At 37.6% G+C, this 20,422-nt stretch overlaps 1 protein-coding gene across 4 annotated transcripts in view; it reads right to left on the minus strand.

The window, feature by feature from the left end:
* pum (pumilio) overlaps window positions 1-20,422 on the minus strand; it is a 95,029-nt gene that overhangs the window by 59,002 nt on the left and 15,605 nt on the right. For all 4 annotated transcript variants that reach the window (XM_012287430.2, XM_003699660.3, XM_012287437.2 and 1 more), the window contains 4 exons: window positions 15,930-16,041; window positions 15,748-15,847; window positions 15,537-15,667; window positions 12,557-12,911 (listed from right to left, as the gene is read on the minus strand). In XM_012287430.2, the coding sequence (XP_012142820.1) occupies window positions 12,557-12,911; window positions 15,537-15,667; window positions 15,748-15,847; window positions 15,930-16,041 (698 nt within the window). The remainder of the gene's footprint in view (window positions 1-12,556; window positions 12,912-15,536; window positions 15,668-15,747; window positions 15,848-15,929; window positions 16,042-20,422) is intronic.

Below are 20,422 nucleotides of genomic sequence, written 5' to 3' on the forward strand. Positions count from 1 at the left end.
CGGGGGTTATTAATGAAACGAGAGAGATCATTAGTCGTAGAAGAACACACGGGCATCTGCTGTTGGATCCCTAATTAAAACCTCGGATCACCAGTGGAGTCGAATCTAGGCTAGAAAGCTACTTCAAGTAGCCTCTCCACCTTCACCTCCAACCCTTCGCAACGAACCACACCTTCCCTTCTTCGTCTCGTGCCCACCTTCTGCAACGTATCTAGCTCATCTTGAGCCTGGAAACACAAAGCAAACGCCCTGAAATCGTGACCAAGTGCAAACTTCAGAACCGACGGTGCTCAAATAAAAAAACACACTCCAGGTTCAGCCCTTCCGACGTTGTGTTGGTTAATCATTCCAGAGATGAATGAGGGGGATGAAACCGTACTGTTACGTAACGGGAGATACAAATCGAACAGCTTCGACCCTTTCGGGGCCGGCGTGCTAACAAAATTCCTCAAGTTCGTGACCTCATTGAGAAACTAGTTTTCAAAGAACTCCACAAGTGCCTCTAACTTAATATTTCCTCGAATCGCCGAGCTGAATAGCAGAAATATTTTTCACGGGCGAGAAATCACGATAGACCGACAAATTTCAACGAACATCAACCCTGACCTTTACCTACGACCTATTAACGGGCTTACGAACGCGAAGCGAGGAATTACGCGGTAATTTAGGCCTCTAGGGAAATAATCGGCCTGACACCGGCATATACCGTGAAACACGAAGGATCGGTGATATTGCGAAAGCTAAAAAATCAGGGGGTTAATAGCTCTCTACTCTTGTATACAACATAGGCCTCCTTTTGATAACGAAGACACGTATAAACTTAATAATTTGTTCTTTTATTATTTTCAAAACTTCTACTTGTTCAAGTTCCTGAATTTTTTATGCCTCATTAATGATTATTTTTTTATGCCTCATTAATGATTGACCAAGGGGGTTAATAGCTCTGTACTATCGTATACAACATAGGCTTCCTTTTGATAACGAAGACATGTAACTCAACAATTTATTCTTTTATTATTTTCAAAACATCTACTTGTTCGAGTTCCTGAATTTTTTATGCCCCATAAACGAAGCATAAAATTTGTAAGCTTAAGAGAAGAGGAATTATGAAAATTTATAAGTTTAAGACGTAGACCTGTAGGTATTTAGAAATATAGCTATAAGGTGGGATTTAAGTTTAAGAAGATCTGCAGGAAAAGTGAAACGGGTAATTAATAGATTTGTCGGGACGGTCTCGAATAAACGAGCACTCTTGTCTTCGAAATTCGATCTAACAGTTAGCGAGGAAAATTTCTCGGAAGCGTACAGTAGAAGGATCGGATCTTTCCACTTAATTGCTGAGACGCAGTCTCTTCCAAGAGACTGGTCCCGAAGGTGGCGAGGTCCTTTGACCCCTCTTCCTCTTCGGTTGCTTTCCGCGTCGACGAACGCGACGTGCGAGACACTTACATAAACTTCCAGCAGGATGAAGCGCGTTCGCTCGACGCGCAGGTGCCGGAAAAATAGAAGAGGATGTCTTTGAATTAAAAAAAAAATCGGTGGAAGAAAACATTCGCAGCGCATTTCGCAACGAATGCACCTTGCTTGCTCGATCGAAGAAAATGATGCATTTTAGAGTGCAATTTACAATATATCTCGTTCAATCGTGATAAAAAAAACGCGGTTACGAATTCCTCGATTTATTTTCAGCAAGAGCGAACAGTCGGTTATAGCGGTCAAACACATCAGTCAGATCGAAAAATATGGAAAGTAGATTTGCCTCTCTGAATTTCTAGAGTTCATCTTGCGGCGCATAGTATTTGCACATCCATTCGAGCCACAAAACGACTACTCAAAATCGAAAATCTAGGGCATGGAAGATGCAAGATCGCTTTTTGCTTCTTTTCGAAATCATATCATTTTCTAAAATATCACTGAACCGTATAAAGTAGATAGGGCTTGCCTCGGTATAAAAATGTAGGGTCGCTAGTAAAAAAAGTGGTTCAAAGGTTTCAAAAGATTTTGGGGAAAAAGGTTGTCCTTTCCGGAAAGAGTTGACCACCTTTTTCTCCGATAATTCTATTGCTATAAAAAAAGGAATGTACTCTAAAATAGATCGATTTTATAGCGAACGTAATATACTGTCACTATGGAAGTGCTGAGAGTCGCAGCCAAACAATCAATCAGTAGAATAACGATTTATAGGTTCCCTTTAGTTTCGAGGCTTTCAACAGATGCTACATAATTTATTCCACTGGCAAATACTCAAAACTTTCGGCGTAATCAATCGTTCAAACGAATGTAATTAAATTTTACGAATAGATTATTAAACGACTGTTCCTTTAAATGATCTATTATAAGTAGATGCTTATGCATTTATGATAAATCGTCTGCAAAATACGAACTACGTCACACGATTTTCAGCCCTCATGCATGTATAAACAACCGGGATCTAATTATAAAATAAACTAAATATTATAAAGGAAAAATTTCGCAGGTATTTGATTTTCGAAATCCAAGAACATGTGTCCGAAACGAAGTGGCGGTTAATTACCAAACGAAATGAATCGGTCATTATCACGGGCGTGTCGTGAAACGAAGGATACAAACCCGACGAATTAATCGCCGCTTAATAAATCCGTCGTGCACACGCTAGCTTAGCAGAAGGTGTAGCTCGCAAACTAGATTATGCCGTCTAATTGGAGTGTAGCCTTCCGATGAAAGCACGGTGTAATTGGTCGAGCTAAGGAAATGGTGCGAGCATTCTTGCCGTCCCTAATTGCCTCCGCTTCTATCACGCTTACTTTGCCGTGAATCTGCTAATCCCCGTTGTTTCTGATTAGCTAACCAAGCCGGTTGCAATTCACTGGGAAACTGGACACCTCCGATCGCTAATACTATGCACTAATTCCATCGATAAGTACTTCTTATTAGATACTAGACTTCGTTGAAAAGGAGCTGTTTTACAACACATTTTTTTCAAACGTAATTACTTGATCTCGAGGTTCTTGCGAGGAAGTAAGGTTTTATCTGACCGAATATTTTATGGAGTATTCTTTGTAGGGACTAATGACCGCAACGTACTTCTGCAAAGATCAAACCTTCATATGAATTTAAATTTCTTCACATACAAGTTCCTTTCACGTTATGTTTTACACTTAATACTGCATTTGACACTAAACCTACCATATAGCGTATACTTAATTCGAAATTAAAAATGAAGTTAAAAAATAAATAAACAAACAACGAAACATAAAATACGACATACATTTGAGCCGTTCAGTGCACATATTGATTAACTCCATTTTTTGAAACATCTTAAATTTAAGTGTTAAAGCATTTCGTATAGTCATAACTTTTTCTATTTATAATAATTTAAGATTTTTCGAAAAATGGAGTTAATCAATGTGTGTACTGAACGGCTCATTTATCCATTATATGGATGAAAACTAATGTAGATTTTAAGGAATGTATTTTAACAAAATGTGTATCTTATAATCAGAAACTTATGGAGCAGTCATTCGACCGGTTTGGTACTTTTAGTCTTAAGCGGCTCATTACATGTTACAGTAAACTGCGAAATTATTAACCTTGCAGGTAGCAATTACAGATAGAAATGAAGTGAAAAGTGGCCATCAAAGTATACTGTACCTTCCTTAAGCCTTAAACTTGTAACCTAAAGTCTGATCCTATTTCAAATAACACGACACATCATAATATGTCAAAAGTCGATCCTCGCTCGAACACATCTATTTCGGCGTGAATTGTTTCTCCATTCTGCGTGAACATCTGCGTTGAGTAAGCTAGGTTTTCAGCCAATGCCAAAGTGAATCATCTAGCGTGAAAAATCATGGAACGACGGAGAAGACTTAGAGGAAGGTTTTACCGCGTAAATATGGCCGATTATGTAAGTCTACCAAAAATATCGTGGAATGAGTGACAAGCACTTGGCTTGTTCGACCGTATCGTCAGGCAATCCGAGACACGATGGTAGTGGATTATTTGTAAAGCTGCGCTGCGGGAAAGCAACGAATCGATTCTTGCGCCAAAAACGCAACCAAACGATCTATACTGAGCGCCGAGATCGAAACGTCCGGTCGATTTTAACGTTCTGAAAGAGCTTCTCTACGTAAGAGATTACGTTTGGTCGAAAAATAAAATACAAGTGCGGTCTGACAAGATAACGCGACAATGTCTCGAAAGAACTCGAATTTAAGGATCGTTACGGAAGAAAAATGTACAGCGGAAAAAGAGGAGGGAGGAGATAAAGAAGATGAAAGATAGAAGTTGCGCGATCCGAAACAGTCATCACAGAGGAAATTTTCGAAGCAACAATAGCGGATCGAGGACGAGGATGACTGAACGCGCGCATTTGTCAGCTGGTCAGAAAGGAGCCGTAAAGCGTTTAACGGAAGCGTGGGAGGATCAAAGGCCGAAAAACGACGGGAAGCACCGAAGGAAACTCGATATTTCAACAAAGAAGTCGAACGGTACAGGATCTCCTTGAAAGAATTCGTCTGACCGGAACTGCAGCCAGCGAGAACGAGCTACCCCGAAGACTAGCAGCCTTCAGGCGATGATACAGATTTTCATCGGAGGAAGTCATTGCACTTTATGCTGAATGGGCACCGAGTCAACAACCCGATGCCCCGTCTACGTGTATGTACACACTTTTAAACGTTTCTCTCTCCTTCTTCCTGCTTTTTCGCGTGTTCGCGAGAACAGTTGAAAAACGAAGGAAAAGAGGAGAAGCTCGGTAGGAACATAGAAGAAAGAGGGGGAGAAGGAAGGGTCAAAGTAGTAGACGAGGAGGGAACAGATAGAGGAAGGGGAGGAAAAAAAAAGGGAGGAGACACGAGGAGGTCTGGGAATCGCTTCATGCACCGACGAGCACGAGTGTTCGCGTAATAACGCGATCAGAGGGCAGCCGTGTCTCATGCGTGCACGCACTTCTTCGTTGAGCCGCACACGCTCGTGTTTCGAGGCAAGCACGCGTGCATAAACGTCGGTAAGCAAGCGCACGGAACGTTCTATTTTTATGTGTGTTACGTTTCGAGCCGGAACGGCTATAGCGAAAATATTTCGCGACAAAAGAGTGTATTCCTAGGTCACGTTGGAAATTCCGAGAAACCGATCAGTCACGCACATCGCGTTACCTCTTGGGAATTTCAGAATTTAGATCGCATTTTTAGCGAATCATGATTACCACTGAGTTACCTACTTCATATTGCAAATTTTCAATATAAGGGTTAAGCTCCTCAGGGATTGTTTAACGTTCACTGTCAATATATGACACTTCAGTCTATATTGGTTTAACATATGTACTGCCACAAGTTTATGCACTTTCCTTAATAAGATATTGGGAAAATATTTGGAATAAATTTATTCAAAATTAAAATACTACTGGATGCAATTGACAATTGCTTTAGTGTGGCAGTCAGTGTGTCAACCCTTTGCACTCGAGGGTAATTTTATTGTTTGCAAGCAGCAACTTCAAAAATTATTAATTAAAATGTTAAATGAGTTCCGTTGAGGTTATTATTTCTCTACTAATAATTTCTACTATTGTCTGTTTCACTATGTATATTATCACTATTATAAAATTAGTTAAATAATGCTTATTTCAAATTATTTCAAATTTTGGCGCCTCTCGACCGCAAAGGGTTAAGGATTGTAGCAATTATATAAATCTTAAAGGAACATATAACAACGGTCATATCCACGTATGCAACCTGTGTTTGAATTTAGGAATTGAATGTCCACATGTGAATACCCAGAGGTAAAATTGATATCACCGAATCCAGTAGCTAAGAAGCGAAAGGATCTATCAATTTGCAAGTGGGAAATAGTTGGTACTCCTAAGCGTTTATTTGCAGGCGGAAGAAATAGTTCGCAAGGGAATCGACGCGAGGCTTCGTTGTAGGAACCGAAGCGTGGTTAGCCCAAGGCCTTGGTAGAAGAAACATTTAAACATTCGCGTTTTCGTGCGTTTCACGGCAATTTTCGCGCGAGAAGGTGTAGTGCGTTCGTGCACGCGTGCACACGAGATGCCGTCGTATGAAAAAAGGGGGGAAATCGCAAATGAAAGGGGAGAAAATGCGGTGTACAAGTTCTGTCGGGTCGTCCAACTCGTTTTCCACCTTCTTCTTCTCTCTGTTCCGTTCGCGAACCTTTTCCTCTGCCCTGTTACGGGAAATGGTAGCCATCGTAGGCAAGCATTGTTCCCAAGCTATACGTCGAGGTGGAGGGGCTAGAGGAGGGATCGTAGCTGCATTTTCCGCGCGACGAACGAACCAGCGTGTGCACAGGTGCAGCTTGAACTCTCTCCGCTGTTGGCTCCTGTAATAATCTCTTTCTTCGTTGCACGTTCATTCTACCTTTTCGTTTCCGCACGCCTCGATGAAAACGCAAAATGTGTCGCCACAAAGCATGCATCGAGCGTGCGCGAGCGCGACATGACGAAGAAACGGGAGGGTAGAGAGGAGGAAGAAAAAATTGCAAACGCCCGACGACGGGGGTTATGTTTCGCCAACGAATTCGTTATAATTTTTTTTTCTTCTCTCTCTCTTTTTTTTTTATTTCTCTCGGTGCGTTTTCCCTTCCGCAATTAGTGCCGCATTATGCGTCAAACTGGATTCCAAGCTTCTCGTATTAATTAACACGCGGTGCTTTCGTCTGCTGACGGTTCTGTACCCAACGTTTTTCCATCGAGGACGTCGCCCGTTCAGACACGCGACGCCCAACCCCCTCGCGAATATTTGACGCGTGGCGCGTGCTTCGAACGATCGGCTCTTCATTTCCTTCTATACGAACCGTTACCAAACTTTCGAGAATCCCCGTTTCAAAGGATACCTTTAACCACGAATCCACCGGACTTTGAATCGTGAATTGATTTCGGTATCTCATTAAAATACCAAACTATGATTTCTCTGTTTTGGAACGTCAGGACTTTCCAGGTTTACCTTCGGTTTATTTACTCCGGGGTTTGTTAAAAATAAATTGTTTCTTCTCGTAGCTTGTATAACACAGGGTTCGACACGTTCTACACGTTGTACAACAGTTTTTCAACGGGTCTTTTATTCGTGTTTAAAAACTGTAATTCTGTTTTTATACAAGAATGCATGTAAATGTACAAAGAGCGTTAAGGTATTATTTGCGAACGTGTAAAGTTTTTTATTCAAAATATATTAAACCTTCTCTTACGTAATTCTCTGTAAAATTAGCTTGTTTCGATCGCGTGAAATGTATACAATTATCCACTGAAAATCTGCATTTTTAATACGCAGAATAAACTCCGTCTCAATCAGGAATTGGAGGAAATGAAAAATGGAGAGCAAAACGGGGAAACGGTGCATCGAGCGGTATGAAAAAAAGATGACCAATACCAGAATACTGGGAACTCCAATTTCGTGGCAACCGGTGAATTTTTTAATTTAATGCTTCAATTTGTTGAAATATCATCAAAACGAGTGCAGTTTTTAACTGCACTTTTAATCCGAACGATATAAAATAGCCGAATGTAGAAAAATTATGAGTTTGACGAATCACGAAATATTATCTCATTACTATAATGGTTTCAAATATCAGATAAAAGACTTCGATTTTCCTTTACTGCAAGTACCATGTTTTGTGACACTGTTTTTGTTCAGTAAAATTCTTAATAAAATTTCAAAGTGATATTCATAAAAAATTGACGAAATATTAATTCATTACTAAAATGATTTTTGATAAAAAAGACTTTGATTTTCCTCCACTTTGAGTACCATGTTGCATGACATTAACATTGATTTTGTTTACTAAAATTCTTAGTAAAATTTCAAAATAATATTCATAAAAAATTGACGAAATATTAATTCATTTATAAAATGATTTCAAATAAAAAAAGACTTTGATTTCCCTCCACTTTGAGTACCATGTTCCATGACATTAACAATGATTTTGTTTACTAAAATTCTTACTAAAATTTCAAAATAATATTCGTAAAAAATTGAAGAAATATTATTTAATTACTAAAATGATTTCAAATAAAAAAAGACTTTGATTTCCCTCCACTTTGAGTACCATGTTCCATGATAATAACATTGATTTTGTTCACTAAAATTCTTACTAAAATTTCAAAATAATATTCGTAAAATAATTTGACACAAAATTGTTTCATTACTGTAATGATTTCTGATGCCACACGATAAAAAGGACTTCGAATTCCCTCCACTTCAAGTATCATTTTCCATGACAATAACATTGATTTTGTTTAATAAAATTCTTATTAAAATTTCAAAATAATATTTGTAAAATAATTTGACAAAAAACTGTTTCATTAAAATAATGATTTCTGACGCCACACGATAAAAAGGACTTCGAATTCCCTCCACTTCAAGTATCATGTTCCGTGACAATAACAGTGATTTTGTTTACTAAAATTCTTATTAAAATTTCAAAATAATATTCATAAAATAATTTGATAAAAAATTGTTTTATTACGATAATGATTTCTAATGCCACACTTCAAGTACCATGTTCCACGACATTAACATTGACATGAATTAATATTTTGTTCATTAAAATTCTTACCAAAACCTCAAAATAATTTGACAAAAAATTGTTTCATTACTATAATGATTTCTAATGCCACACTTCAAGTACCATGTTCCACGACATTAACATTGACATGAATTAAAATTTTGTTCATTAAAATTCCTACCAAAACCTCAGAATAATATTTGTAAATTGTCGCAGACAAAATAGTTGGACAGAAACCGCAGTCCCGCCAAGAAAGGCAATATAAGCAAGGTGCAATACAGTCGATGACGCAGCGTAGGTCGAATCTGATGCGGAAAATCGTGACGAAACATCCTCGTCGGCGTGTCATCGACGTAACAGAAAATTGCTGAATGTCGTGGAATAACGGTTTCGTAACGAAAGCCGTTCTGATGCATTTGCCGATAGAACGTTCGGACAGGTAGCCCCTGTAACCTGCATAAATATGAATATGTGCCGAGATGCCTGTATATCGTCCGTTCTATTTTCTGAATAGGATTCCAAGTAGATGTCGAGAACTTGTCACTGGGTGATTTATACGTTTGTCCGCGCCGGAGGACTAGGTCGTTCTCCATCCCCCCTGCTTCTTCCTCTCTTAAGCCTGTCAGCTCGAGCCATTCCGATATGAAAGGGGGGCCTTTTTTTCAACCAAGTACACAGAAGAATAAGACCAAAAAAAATATTGTATATTCTACAGAGGCTAGATACTCCAGAATGAAAGCCTAGAGCCAAGGTTATCGCCAAGTGGAAACGTTCGATCGTTTTCGAGGCAATTATGCGGGACATCAAAAGAATACTCTGACAAACGTATGACTGCTAGACAGCCCATTAGTATTTTCACTATGCCTGTAACGGAACTTTATATACGACAATATTTCCGTATTTAGTACTTGATATTCTATAGCACTGTATTTAATATTTAACCCTTTGCACTCGAAGACAATTTTACTGTTTGTAAACAGCAACTTTAAAATATTAATTAAAATGTTAAATGACTTCTTTTGAAGTTATTTCTCTACTAAAAATTTCCACTATTGTCTATTTCACTATGTTTATACATCACATAAGCACTGTTATAGAATTAATTAAATAATGCTTCTTTTAAATTATTGTATTAAATCGAATGGCGCCTCTCGAGCGCAAAGGGTTAATATTTGTAAATTTTTTCTGGTCCCAGTATTCGAAATGTTCTGTCTGATACTTCAGTCTTGGTAAACCTATTATTCTGAATATTAACTAGAATTTTAAATTCGAATACATGAAGCTGTTAACAGACAGGGGATGTAAACCCCCATACTTTTAATACAAATATTTTTGCACATAAAGTATAGTATACTGTAAAATATTTTTTAAAATGTAACAATGTACATTTGAGATTAACGAAGGAGCAAGATAACGAAGGAAAGAAGAGATACGTTAAAAATACGAACGAGTGGTCGCAAATGAGCTCTCGACAATGACGCAAGCATGAAAAGTGACACGTCTATTTCTTCTCGAGGCATGCTCTAAAAAAAGAAAGGAAAGAAAAGAAGCGAAGGATAATACACTTGAAATTTTGTTGTCTAGTGAGCAGAGGAACGCCACTTAGGAAATGTACGCACTAACGAGATTGAAAATCGTAAACGTCCACGGTTTGCCAAGTCGCCTAGTCGGAATGGAAATAAACGTCGGATTATAAATATTTTATATTGCAATTTTAATGGGGCTCGCTGCGAGGCCTAGTGATAATTTACGATCGCTGTTCGCTATAATTAACTCGTTAACACTTTAGAACAATGCCTAATAGCATTGAATGTGTACTAAAAATAGAGTAGAATAAATAATATGTAAAGATTAGAAAATACATTATGTAAACTTTAGGGAAGTACGGGATTTTATGAAGCAAATTCAACTCTGTACTTGTTAAAACATTTTCATCTTTTTGATCGGCACTCGAGTTCGTAAACAGAGTTTTTTCCGATATTAAGCTTCAAATTGACACGACACAAGTGGCATTTCGCGACATGTAATATTCTCGAATCTTATCAGATTTTTGACTCTTCGAAAACCAGCACTCGAAGTGCAACAACCTGGTAAATTAAAAATACTGCGTTCTCCAACGGAGAGGTAATCATCCCCTACAGTTGTTTTCGTCGGGCTTTGAACTTTTCAACATGTGACTTTCATGTATCAATGTGTGACACTTTTATGATCTCGAAACGTTCGAAATGGAAGTTTTGACAATTGAAAATCCACCACCGAAGCAATGATAAGGTTTATAATAAGTATTCTTCATAAATTTCAACTGTTTCCAACGACTCATCTGCATCGAGCAGGGTGAACAATATAGCAGTGATCTCATGAATATACCGAGCAAAATCGTACAAGAAACTATTCTGTCCAGCGTATTGTCGGTGCTTTAGGAGCTCCACCCCTCGATTGAGAAATCAGGCTTCGTTCGAGCGCAACGCGACTTCAAAAGCGAAGGAAAGGAAGGAAGGAAGTCCGTCCGAGAACCCGTACAAGAGGGTTGTACTCTCTGTGTTCTCGGTGGTTGGACCGCTCGTTAGTATCAGCTGCTCTGTGGCTGCTTAAAAATAAACCTCTTCCTAGTCACCGGTACAATCGCTAAATTAACGCCGGCAGCGACGCCCTTCGCGTGTAAAATCATCTTCTACGGGGCTCTTTAAATACTCGACCATCTCGTTCTGGAACTATTATGGATTCCTCGAGTTCCAGGACCTCAGCGTTGCCAAAGAGAAGGACAAAACGATCGCGAAACTGTGACACGCCTCGTAACCTTGGAGCCAGGCTTCACGCGTGTAAATCAAGATGATATCACAACCATAAGAAAGTATTCGCGTAACTTTCCGGTGGTCCGAGACAAATTATGTTTCATGGCTCGGCTCTTGAGAGTTGAACGACACGTTACGAAACATTCGTAAAGAACTGTTCACGAAATTTAAAACAGCGAACTAAATTTCAGTAATTCTACTTCTGTGATATTTTACATCATGCTACAGTATATCGTTGTAACAAAATAATTTGAATTATTGAAACAAGAATCACCAAAGTTAATATTTAACTATAGTAATTGAAGCTTACGGTGCAAGTTTAGACAGCATGGCCCCGATTACTTTCACAGTTTACGAGTACACCCATGATTTATTAGTGACAGTGCGAGCCGAGCCAAAACCAAGACATTCTTTCGATAATATTCTAAAATCATTACAAGACCGATCCAAGAACAACAATGCCGAAGCTCATGCTCTAGTAACTTCTCGTTTCGTAGAATAATCCTACGGTCGACGTACAATATAAACTTATTATAGACTTCGCATCTTTTATGTATGATAAAGAATCGTTCTTTTAAAACGAGTACAATTATCTACAATTATTGCTGATATTCAGTAATTTGAACGTTCCGTTGTTCTTTCTATTCGTGTTACCGAATGAATAATCCGTCCTAAATTCGCGGATCTAACCTCTTTAGAAGCCCGCGGGATTCATAAGGACATAGAGAAGTTTTAATGTATGCATTTGAGAATTACCTCCAATTCACTAATTTGCATGGGAAATCAATTTTCGCTGGGTATAGGTATCACAAACGTTCTCTTCCATTTAGGTTTCTAACTGATCTCCAAATGATTTCTATTCTCTGACCTACAGCTTGATGATCTATGATCTAGTGTATGATTTATGAGCCATTGTGTGATCTATGACCTCTTCCAATTGAATATTGCTTGAATGGTGGCTCCTAACTAGTCTGACAATGTATGCGCTCAACAATCATCAAAATGTGATAAACCACCGTCATCTATTATCTCCATCAATATTGCATGTACAAATTTTACACAAAGAATGTGCACATTTCTTTAAACATAGCTTCAAGTTCTTCACAATCTTCATCTTCCCTTTTACGCGACTTAACTATGCTTCACAATCCTACAAACATCCTTTCTCGATACAGTCTCGAGAGATTTGACCACGTCGGTCAAACACCTCCATAATGTGGAGGTCGTATTTCGAGTCAAAGGGTTAAGATAATGTTGAGACTTACCTGTACATCAAAGTGAGTGGTGGTGTCTTGTGGCTGAGGGGGTCCCTGTTGTTGTTGCTGTTGCTGAGATGGCGGTGGACCCTGTGGGGGTGGAGGAGCCTGTGCTCCAAAGAGTTGGGCGGCATGCGAATGTGGATGCTGTAGATGATGCGTAGGTGGTGCCTGATGATGTTGTAGATGATGAGGCGGTGCTGGTGCGAACGCAGCCATGAAATGTTCCTCGCTGCCGACAACGTCGACGCCGGGTTTTAGCAGCACGACTCCTCCACCTCCAGCGCTTACAGCCAGAGTAGCTGCCGCGTTCTTTTGAAATTCTTCTTCGCCTGGTGAGGGTTGACGACTCCCTGGCGTACGACTGCAACAACAAATAAAAGGTTAATAAAATAGAATTTGGAACAAGGGACCTTAACCTAGAACTACATCTCATAATAATCTAATATCATAACATTATAATAATCTTATAATTTACATCAACTATATTATTTGTTGATAAACGAAAATAATCTTGTAACTATTTGATGACACAAAAGTACAGCAAAATAGCTGAACATTTATCTACAGTCCAACAATTATAAAACGAGTAATTCAATAAGTCATAGAAAGTAATAACGTTGCAAGTAATCGCAATGTCATTATGATCTAACAGAATTTATGCAACTATCCGCTGACGATCGAACACACTTTTCATACTTCAGTTTCAGCAGACTCACTTCAACCGAAAGTAGCTCGCGAGACAATAATCGCGAAGGAAAGTATAAACAACTTCAACAGTTGCAGTTTTGTAAACAGAAAGTGTATAAATCATTCATAACTGAACAATGACGTTACGAGCACTCAGAAAAATTTATGAGAGATTGATATTTATGACACAATAAAGCTACCCAAGTGTGTTCGTTTTAACGAGTGTGTGATAGAGTCAACACTGTCTCGTAAAACATAATAATTAACTCGTTGATTCTACTTGTGTGATACAATTATTGAAACGCATAAATGTATAGTTGGACGTAACTGTCATACTGTAAATGCATGTGACTATAATATGCAAGTATTATGTACAATTCCATAATGCTTTCAGGTAGCCTAAAAAATAACAGTGTTTGCATAAGCATCTACGTGTTATTAGCATTATAAATGTTAAGTTCAGTTTTTTCAGGAAGGTACTTGTTCCTCGTAACAGCAATCGGACAATGACATTTCTTTTGTATACAAAGAAAGTGACCTAGCATTCCTTAACCATTCCAACGTGACAATCGTAAATGTCATGGACCTCTACGCAATATGGTTATATGAAAAATTCTTAGTTAAATCCTATTCGAATAATTGAACTACATATATTTATACAAAGACATACTTTGCCAGGATAATCTGATACGTGGAAGCACGTAACGACACGTAGAGATGTAACAAGTGGTGATATAACGCAGATATGTAATTCGTGGCAATTTCAAGATGTGACAATAAAAATTGTGATAACAGAACCTGGGATATTACGTCGCTCCACATTAATAATAATAAAAGTATTAATACTATGTTAACCATATATTTTATTCTAGTTTATTTTGTCAAGAATATGCATGCATTTCCGTATGCTATTAATGCATAATCTCCGCAATCTACTGATAACAGTTATTTCTTTTAATTAGTATGAAAACTATACGCGTAATCATAACATGCTTACCGCATTATCGCTATCTACATCACATATCTGCTATAATTATCTAATACTTAAAATAATCGTCTAGCTACAGACAGCTTGAATAATTTGATTTAACAAGCCTGCAAGACCTGTTGTGCAACATTCCGAGGGTACTGATTAAAAAATGCTGTATAACGGTATATTTTACATAAGCATGGTACAATACAATGCAACGTTCGGGTTAACAGACTTATGCTTTCTTGTTACAAAAAATGAAGTGATGTCTTCAACAAGGATAAACAAATATCGTTACCATAATTCTTAAGCAGAAAGAACAAACAATTTCTATTCAGGTTTATAAACCCAAACGTGGATAATACGTTTGATTTCCATAATAAGCTTAAAAAACTAAACATTTTTTACAAGTGTACTGTTGAATGCAAAATGAGTATCAATGTCACAAGTCAAGTTTCAGATTAGTAGAGCAAACTTTTGTTACATTTCCACAGTGGATCAAAGAATGTTTGGCAATGTGTTTAGAATAATATACTGTGTATTTGCCAATCAGTATACTTTAATATAATTGTAAACATATCTAAGTCTAACACAAAAAATTAGTTTAAGTCATATTGGCAGAATTCTCATTTCCCTTGAGTTTTTTTTGTAAATAAATACAACAGCGAATAAAATTAATCAATGATTTTACAAATAAGGATAAAAGAATCAACTGAAAAATTAATAGAACGTTTACCGTTATTCGAAAGGAGGGAAAGAACTGTACCGACCACATCGGTAAAGTAGTACCCGAGATAAGAAGAAAGCACCAGAAAAACACTAGATGGCGCACGATTACGGTACGACAAGCGTTAAAATGGTTAAGCTTATGATGTCATCGTCCGCGGATTGAACAAGCACGCCCTTGACAGTTAGTACTATTGCGTTCCTCGGTCGCCTTGTTTCACAGCAATGACAATTGTTCGTGAACAACGTGTGACACAGTTACCGTCGACCAATCGAAAGCAATTATACATGGTTACGCAAAAACAACGATACACTTATTCCTTTCTACAATCACGTTTCACAAAAAGGATCTCCTAACGTTGTTTACATCATTGTAACGCACGAGCAACCATGATTCACATACTCGTAGTTCAAAGATACTTTTTCCTACATTTTGTTTACTTTTGTCCACATCGATGCTTATATAAACATGTTATGATACTTAAACATATATTTTATACATTTTGTGTATCTTGATTGAGTCACATAGTTTACAAGCTTCGATTTTGTTTTGTAGACCTTTCTTAACAATCACCACTTAATTATCTATATGTAAATACTTACTTAAATCCTTTGTCATCGTCGAGACCATTTTGAGACGCTAATCCGTTGTTTTGTGGGCCTGTATCGTCTTTAGAACCGTCAAAAGGGCTTGCCGAACCCTTCTCTTTCTCTTTCTTGTCTGCATCGGTGTTCTGTTATAAATGCATAGAAGAAGAATATGTAGTAAACCGTTCGTCTAGAATAATTACAGTGTTTCAATGTTCGTATTTACCAATCTCAAAGAAGCCATCCTGGACTCCAAATCCTTGGGTGTCGTAGGACTTGATCCAAGAACATACTCGACCATTTTAACCCCCAGACCACCAGTTTCGCTGCAAAATAAATAACGGTACAAATAACTATCTATATTCCGTGTCACGATGATTCATACTGTTTTGTTGTTGAAATACTAACCTGCTCCTAGGGCTAAGGACTGTTCCAACTTCTGATGTTTGATGGTGGTAACCAGTCCCAACACCCACACGTCTACCTGTGCCCATGGAAATTGGTTGTGAAACGGCATGATCTGAAACGATTAAAAAATTTAATTAGTTACATCATCGCATCAACTTTGCTCCGAGAAATCTCATTAACTCTTTGCACGCAACAAACGCTAATTAGATTAAATTTGTATAACAAAGTACGTTCAATTATTTTCTACCGTGATACAAATTGCAACGTTCAATCTCTTGGTATCAAGTGCTGGATCACCTTCAATTTTGTAAATTACTGACAAATGTATAGTGGTGTAGGGCATTATTAATTGAAAATTAATTGTGGAAGAGATGAATATCGAATTTTAATTTCCATCCCTCGATAAATTTGATGAAATATTTCAGAAAACCAGTCAAATTCAAAATCTAGTGAATAATAGAAAAGAACGTAGAGAGTATTCAAATATAATCAGCATGAAATGCAAACGTCTATCGCGCAGATTCTCAATTTACCAGTCCACCCTTTCCAGCTAAAACGAAAGCCCGGCAGTCATAGAAAACGCAACTAATATATCTCGAAACCGTATCGCGTTCGCGTCGCATAAATCGATAAAAGACACGGGGAGCGAAGAAACCCGCAAAGGTGTAAATGCAAATTCTATCATGAAAAATTCTCAACAGGGTGTCCTCCCCGATAATTCGATTCTCCATGAATTTTCATTTCGCTCGAAATATCTCGAACGAATGGATTTTCTATCGTGCAATACGCCCGTTCGGCGAGTATTCCGAGGATCGTCTGAATTTTACCATTTCATATGACGCAATTTGATCGGCTCCAGGTGGACAGGACAGCAAGGCGAAGCAAAGAGAGAGACAGAGAAAGAGGGAGAGGCGAGTCGTTCAGGGTGGATCAGTAGGTACGACCCTGGGCATTGGGACGTTGCCCCCACCGCCGCCTGATGCCGGGCGTCTGTCGCCATGGCAACAGCCGCGTTGCACCCATCGAGGTGACGCACACATGCAAACTCTACCCGCGTGTGTATAAAAGCCGGTACACGCCGTCGCGGGAATCAGGTGTTTCGTGCATACAACTGCACGACACACTGCCGCGCTATGGTTAGGTAGCATCGCCCTCGCGCGACAACCCCGTACCGCAACAATTAACCCTTTACCATTAGAAAACCATACCTCTCTAAATCGATACCTCTTGCAAATTTATTAAACAACTCATAAATGACTGTGCACAAAGATTCAATTATGAATTTACAGTTTCTGTGCAATAATCGGAGTAAGAGTATAGGAGTACAAAATACTTCTACATAAAAACATGTACATAATCTTGAGATTTTTTGATATTCATATTTTCAAACTTCTACATGTCCATATTTCTCTCTTTTCAAGTTCAAAGTTCTCTAAATGTTCAAATTGTAAACAAACAAAATTACATTGCAATGCAACATCAAATTTTGCAATTTTATAAAATTTTATACATTTTGTAATTTTATAAAATTTTATATATTTTGCAATTTCATAAAATTTTATACATTTTGCAATTTCATAAAATTTGATAAATTTTGCAATTTTATAAAATTTTATACATTTTGCAATTTTATAAAAATTTATACATTTTGCAATTTCATAAAATTTTATACATTTTGCAATTTCATAAAATTGTATAAATTTTGCAATTTCATAAAATTTGATAAATTTTGCAATTTCATAAAATTGTATACATTTTGCAATTTCATAAAATTTTATACATTTTGCAATTTCATAAACTTTGATAAATTTTGCAATTTCATAAAATTTATACATTTTGCAATTTCATAAAATTTGATAAATTTTGCAATTTTATAAAATTTTATACATTTTGCAATTTTATAAAAATTTATACATTTTGCAATTTCATAAAATTTTATACATTTTGCAATTTCATAAAATTGTATAAATTTTGCAATTTCATAAAATTTGATAAATTTTGCAATTTCATAAAATTTTATACATTTTGCAATTTCATAAAATTGTATACACTTTGCAATTTCATAAAATTGTATACATTTTGCAATTTCATAAAATTTTATACATTTTGCAATTTCATAAAATTTTATACATTTTGTAATTTCATAAAATTGTATAAATTTTGCAATTTTATAAAATTTCATACATTTTGCAATTTCATAAAATTGTATACATTTTGCAATTTCATAAAATTGCAAAGTTTGTAAAATTTCTTAAAATTTTGAGGTTATTAAATCTGTATCGCGAGACTTTGAATGCCCATAAAATAGGAGTGGCAGGGTCCAAATAGAAGCAGGCACCGCTTCTCGTATAATCAAGCAAACCATCTACCTTCGCAGGGTTAATGAGAAAGAACCTCGCGACCATTTCAGTCCTACCCCTTCCATCGATTACGACGCTTAATCCGCTTAATCGACGCGAAATTTCGACCATTTCCAGCGAGTACACGATTTTAAGCGGAAAAATTTCAAATATCTAGCGAAGAATTTTCCTCTTATTAATTGCTTCGCGCTGCACCCTTAAGTACTCTCGAGAGCAATTTGCATAGGGCCAAGTGTAACTTTCGATTCCCGAGAATTTAAAGAGTGTCTAGGGACTTGAGAACTAAATTCTAAGTCTACGATAAAATGTCTATTTATATCCTTAGTAATTTGTTTTTACGGTATACGATTGCTTATAGATTATTCAATTCGAAATGAACGAGACCGAGGCTGAAAATAGTAGAAGACGCAGTATCGATTGATCCGTAAAGCAAAGGGGAAACTTTACGGATTTCCTAAAAGCAAACACCGCGAAAGAGAGAAAGAGATATCTGTTTTGGTACAGTATCGATTATTGACATTCAGCTTGAAGCTGCGGAGACACAAGTATTTCTACTTTGCTATCTGCGTACAGGGTGTTCCGGCAAACTTTGCATGGTCCGAATAATATTCCGAACTCCTCTTTGTTTTCGCGATATGGAAGTCTATTTATAGAAACCACAATCGTACTTGAAATTATTCCATTTACTATTCTGCATAAAACGAAATATCAATAAAATATAGAAGTCATCCCCGTATTTACTCGTTCGATAATACTATGTAATATCTCGGCTATTCAGAAATAAATATTCAGTTAATTCAGTTGATGTAATTTTGGTCCACGTCCCGAACTGTTTATTTAGCATTTTTTATTTCGAAGAGATTCGTCCATTTTGTCGCAGAACACCCTGTATATATATTGTTCTTTCGGCGCTGTACCCAATCAATAAACGCGCACGACGTAAAACACACGATGTATCACTCTCGCATTTCGTAGCCTCCACCATGAACGGCGTTCAAAGAAGTCCCGGTTATAAGCTCTTTTTCATATGATTCACTCTTCTCTCTAATTTTATCGGGGTAAAATACGTTATCAAGCATTCAGGGAATTCTACGTCAGCTCAAAGGATCCGACTGCGCATTTCGCTGCAACGGAAGAAAAAGGACGCGACATACTAATCGAAATCAGCTCATTAACACGTCTGACGCACTGCGAATGGTCCTGTGTAACAACGCATATTAAACGTATCGCATATTAAAAGCTTCTCCATTAATTTCGAAATTTAAACTTTCAATTTGGTGCTTTATTTTGGTTAATCGAAGTCCATGGGGTTAAAACTACCGCAAAGCTGTTCGATAATTTTTGTAGCAATTAAGCAAGATCAGTGTCTTTATCTGTACGAAGTGTACACAACGTAGAAGTTGCAAGTTTCGCATAAAAAGAAGCTCTTTACAAATTGTAGCGACTGGTGTTTATCGTAAAATCAAATGTATTCGTGGCCGGAGAGCTCACGCAAACGTTTCTTTCCCGGCTTTCTTTGGAGAAGAAATTAACGCCGTTCGATGCAGCTGGCTTACCCTGCAGATTATATAACGATCAGACACGAGTGGGCGACGACTAAACGCATATCGATCAGTCTACCCTTAAATTCGTATCTCGAGAAGAAAACGGTGTAGACCGTCAGGTATTTCGAGGGGTTTAAAGGGTTTCTCGAAGGGTCGGTGGTATTAGAGCTTCTTTATGCACGGTCGAGTCGGGCAACCATTCAGATTCTAGCTGGACAAAAGCCGATAGGTCGTTGTTAATGGACAACAATTAATGAACAGGATAAAGGGTTCTAACTTTTCTAACCCTAAAGGTGACGCTAACAATCGAAAGAAGAGATTCCGACCGCGGAAGCTTACCATCGATGAATTATCGATCGCGATTAACCCCATTTATGGATAAACCCCGACGAGAAGCTCTATTCCAAATATCCCGAGCCCTATTGTCCCTGATGCGTGTCAGTACGCTCGATAGCACGCCGTTGTTGTGTGTACTTCGCTACGGTTAATCAATGAGCCAAGTGTTCTCGCTAACGTGTCATTCAAAACGATAACTGTAACAATGCATAGGTTTGCATGTCCTGAACGTTCCTAGAAGATAACCCTGACA

The sequence above is a fragment of the Megachile rotundata genome, chromosome 2 (genome assembly GCF_050947335.1).
Source record: "Megachile rotundata isolate GNS110a chromosome 2, iyMegRotu1, whole genome shotgun sequence".
In the NCBI taxonomy this organism is placed as follows: domain Eukaryota; kingdom Metazoa; phylum Arthropoda; class Insecta; order Hymenoptera; family Megachilidae; genus Megachile; species Megachile rotundata.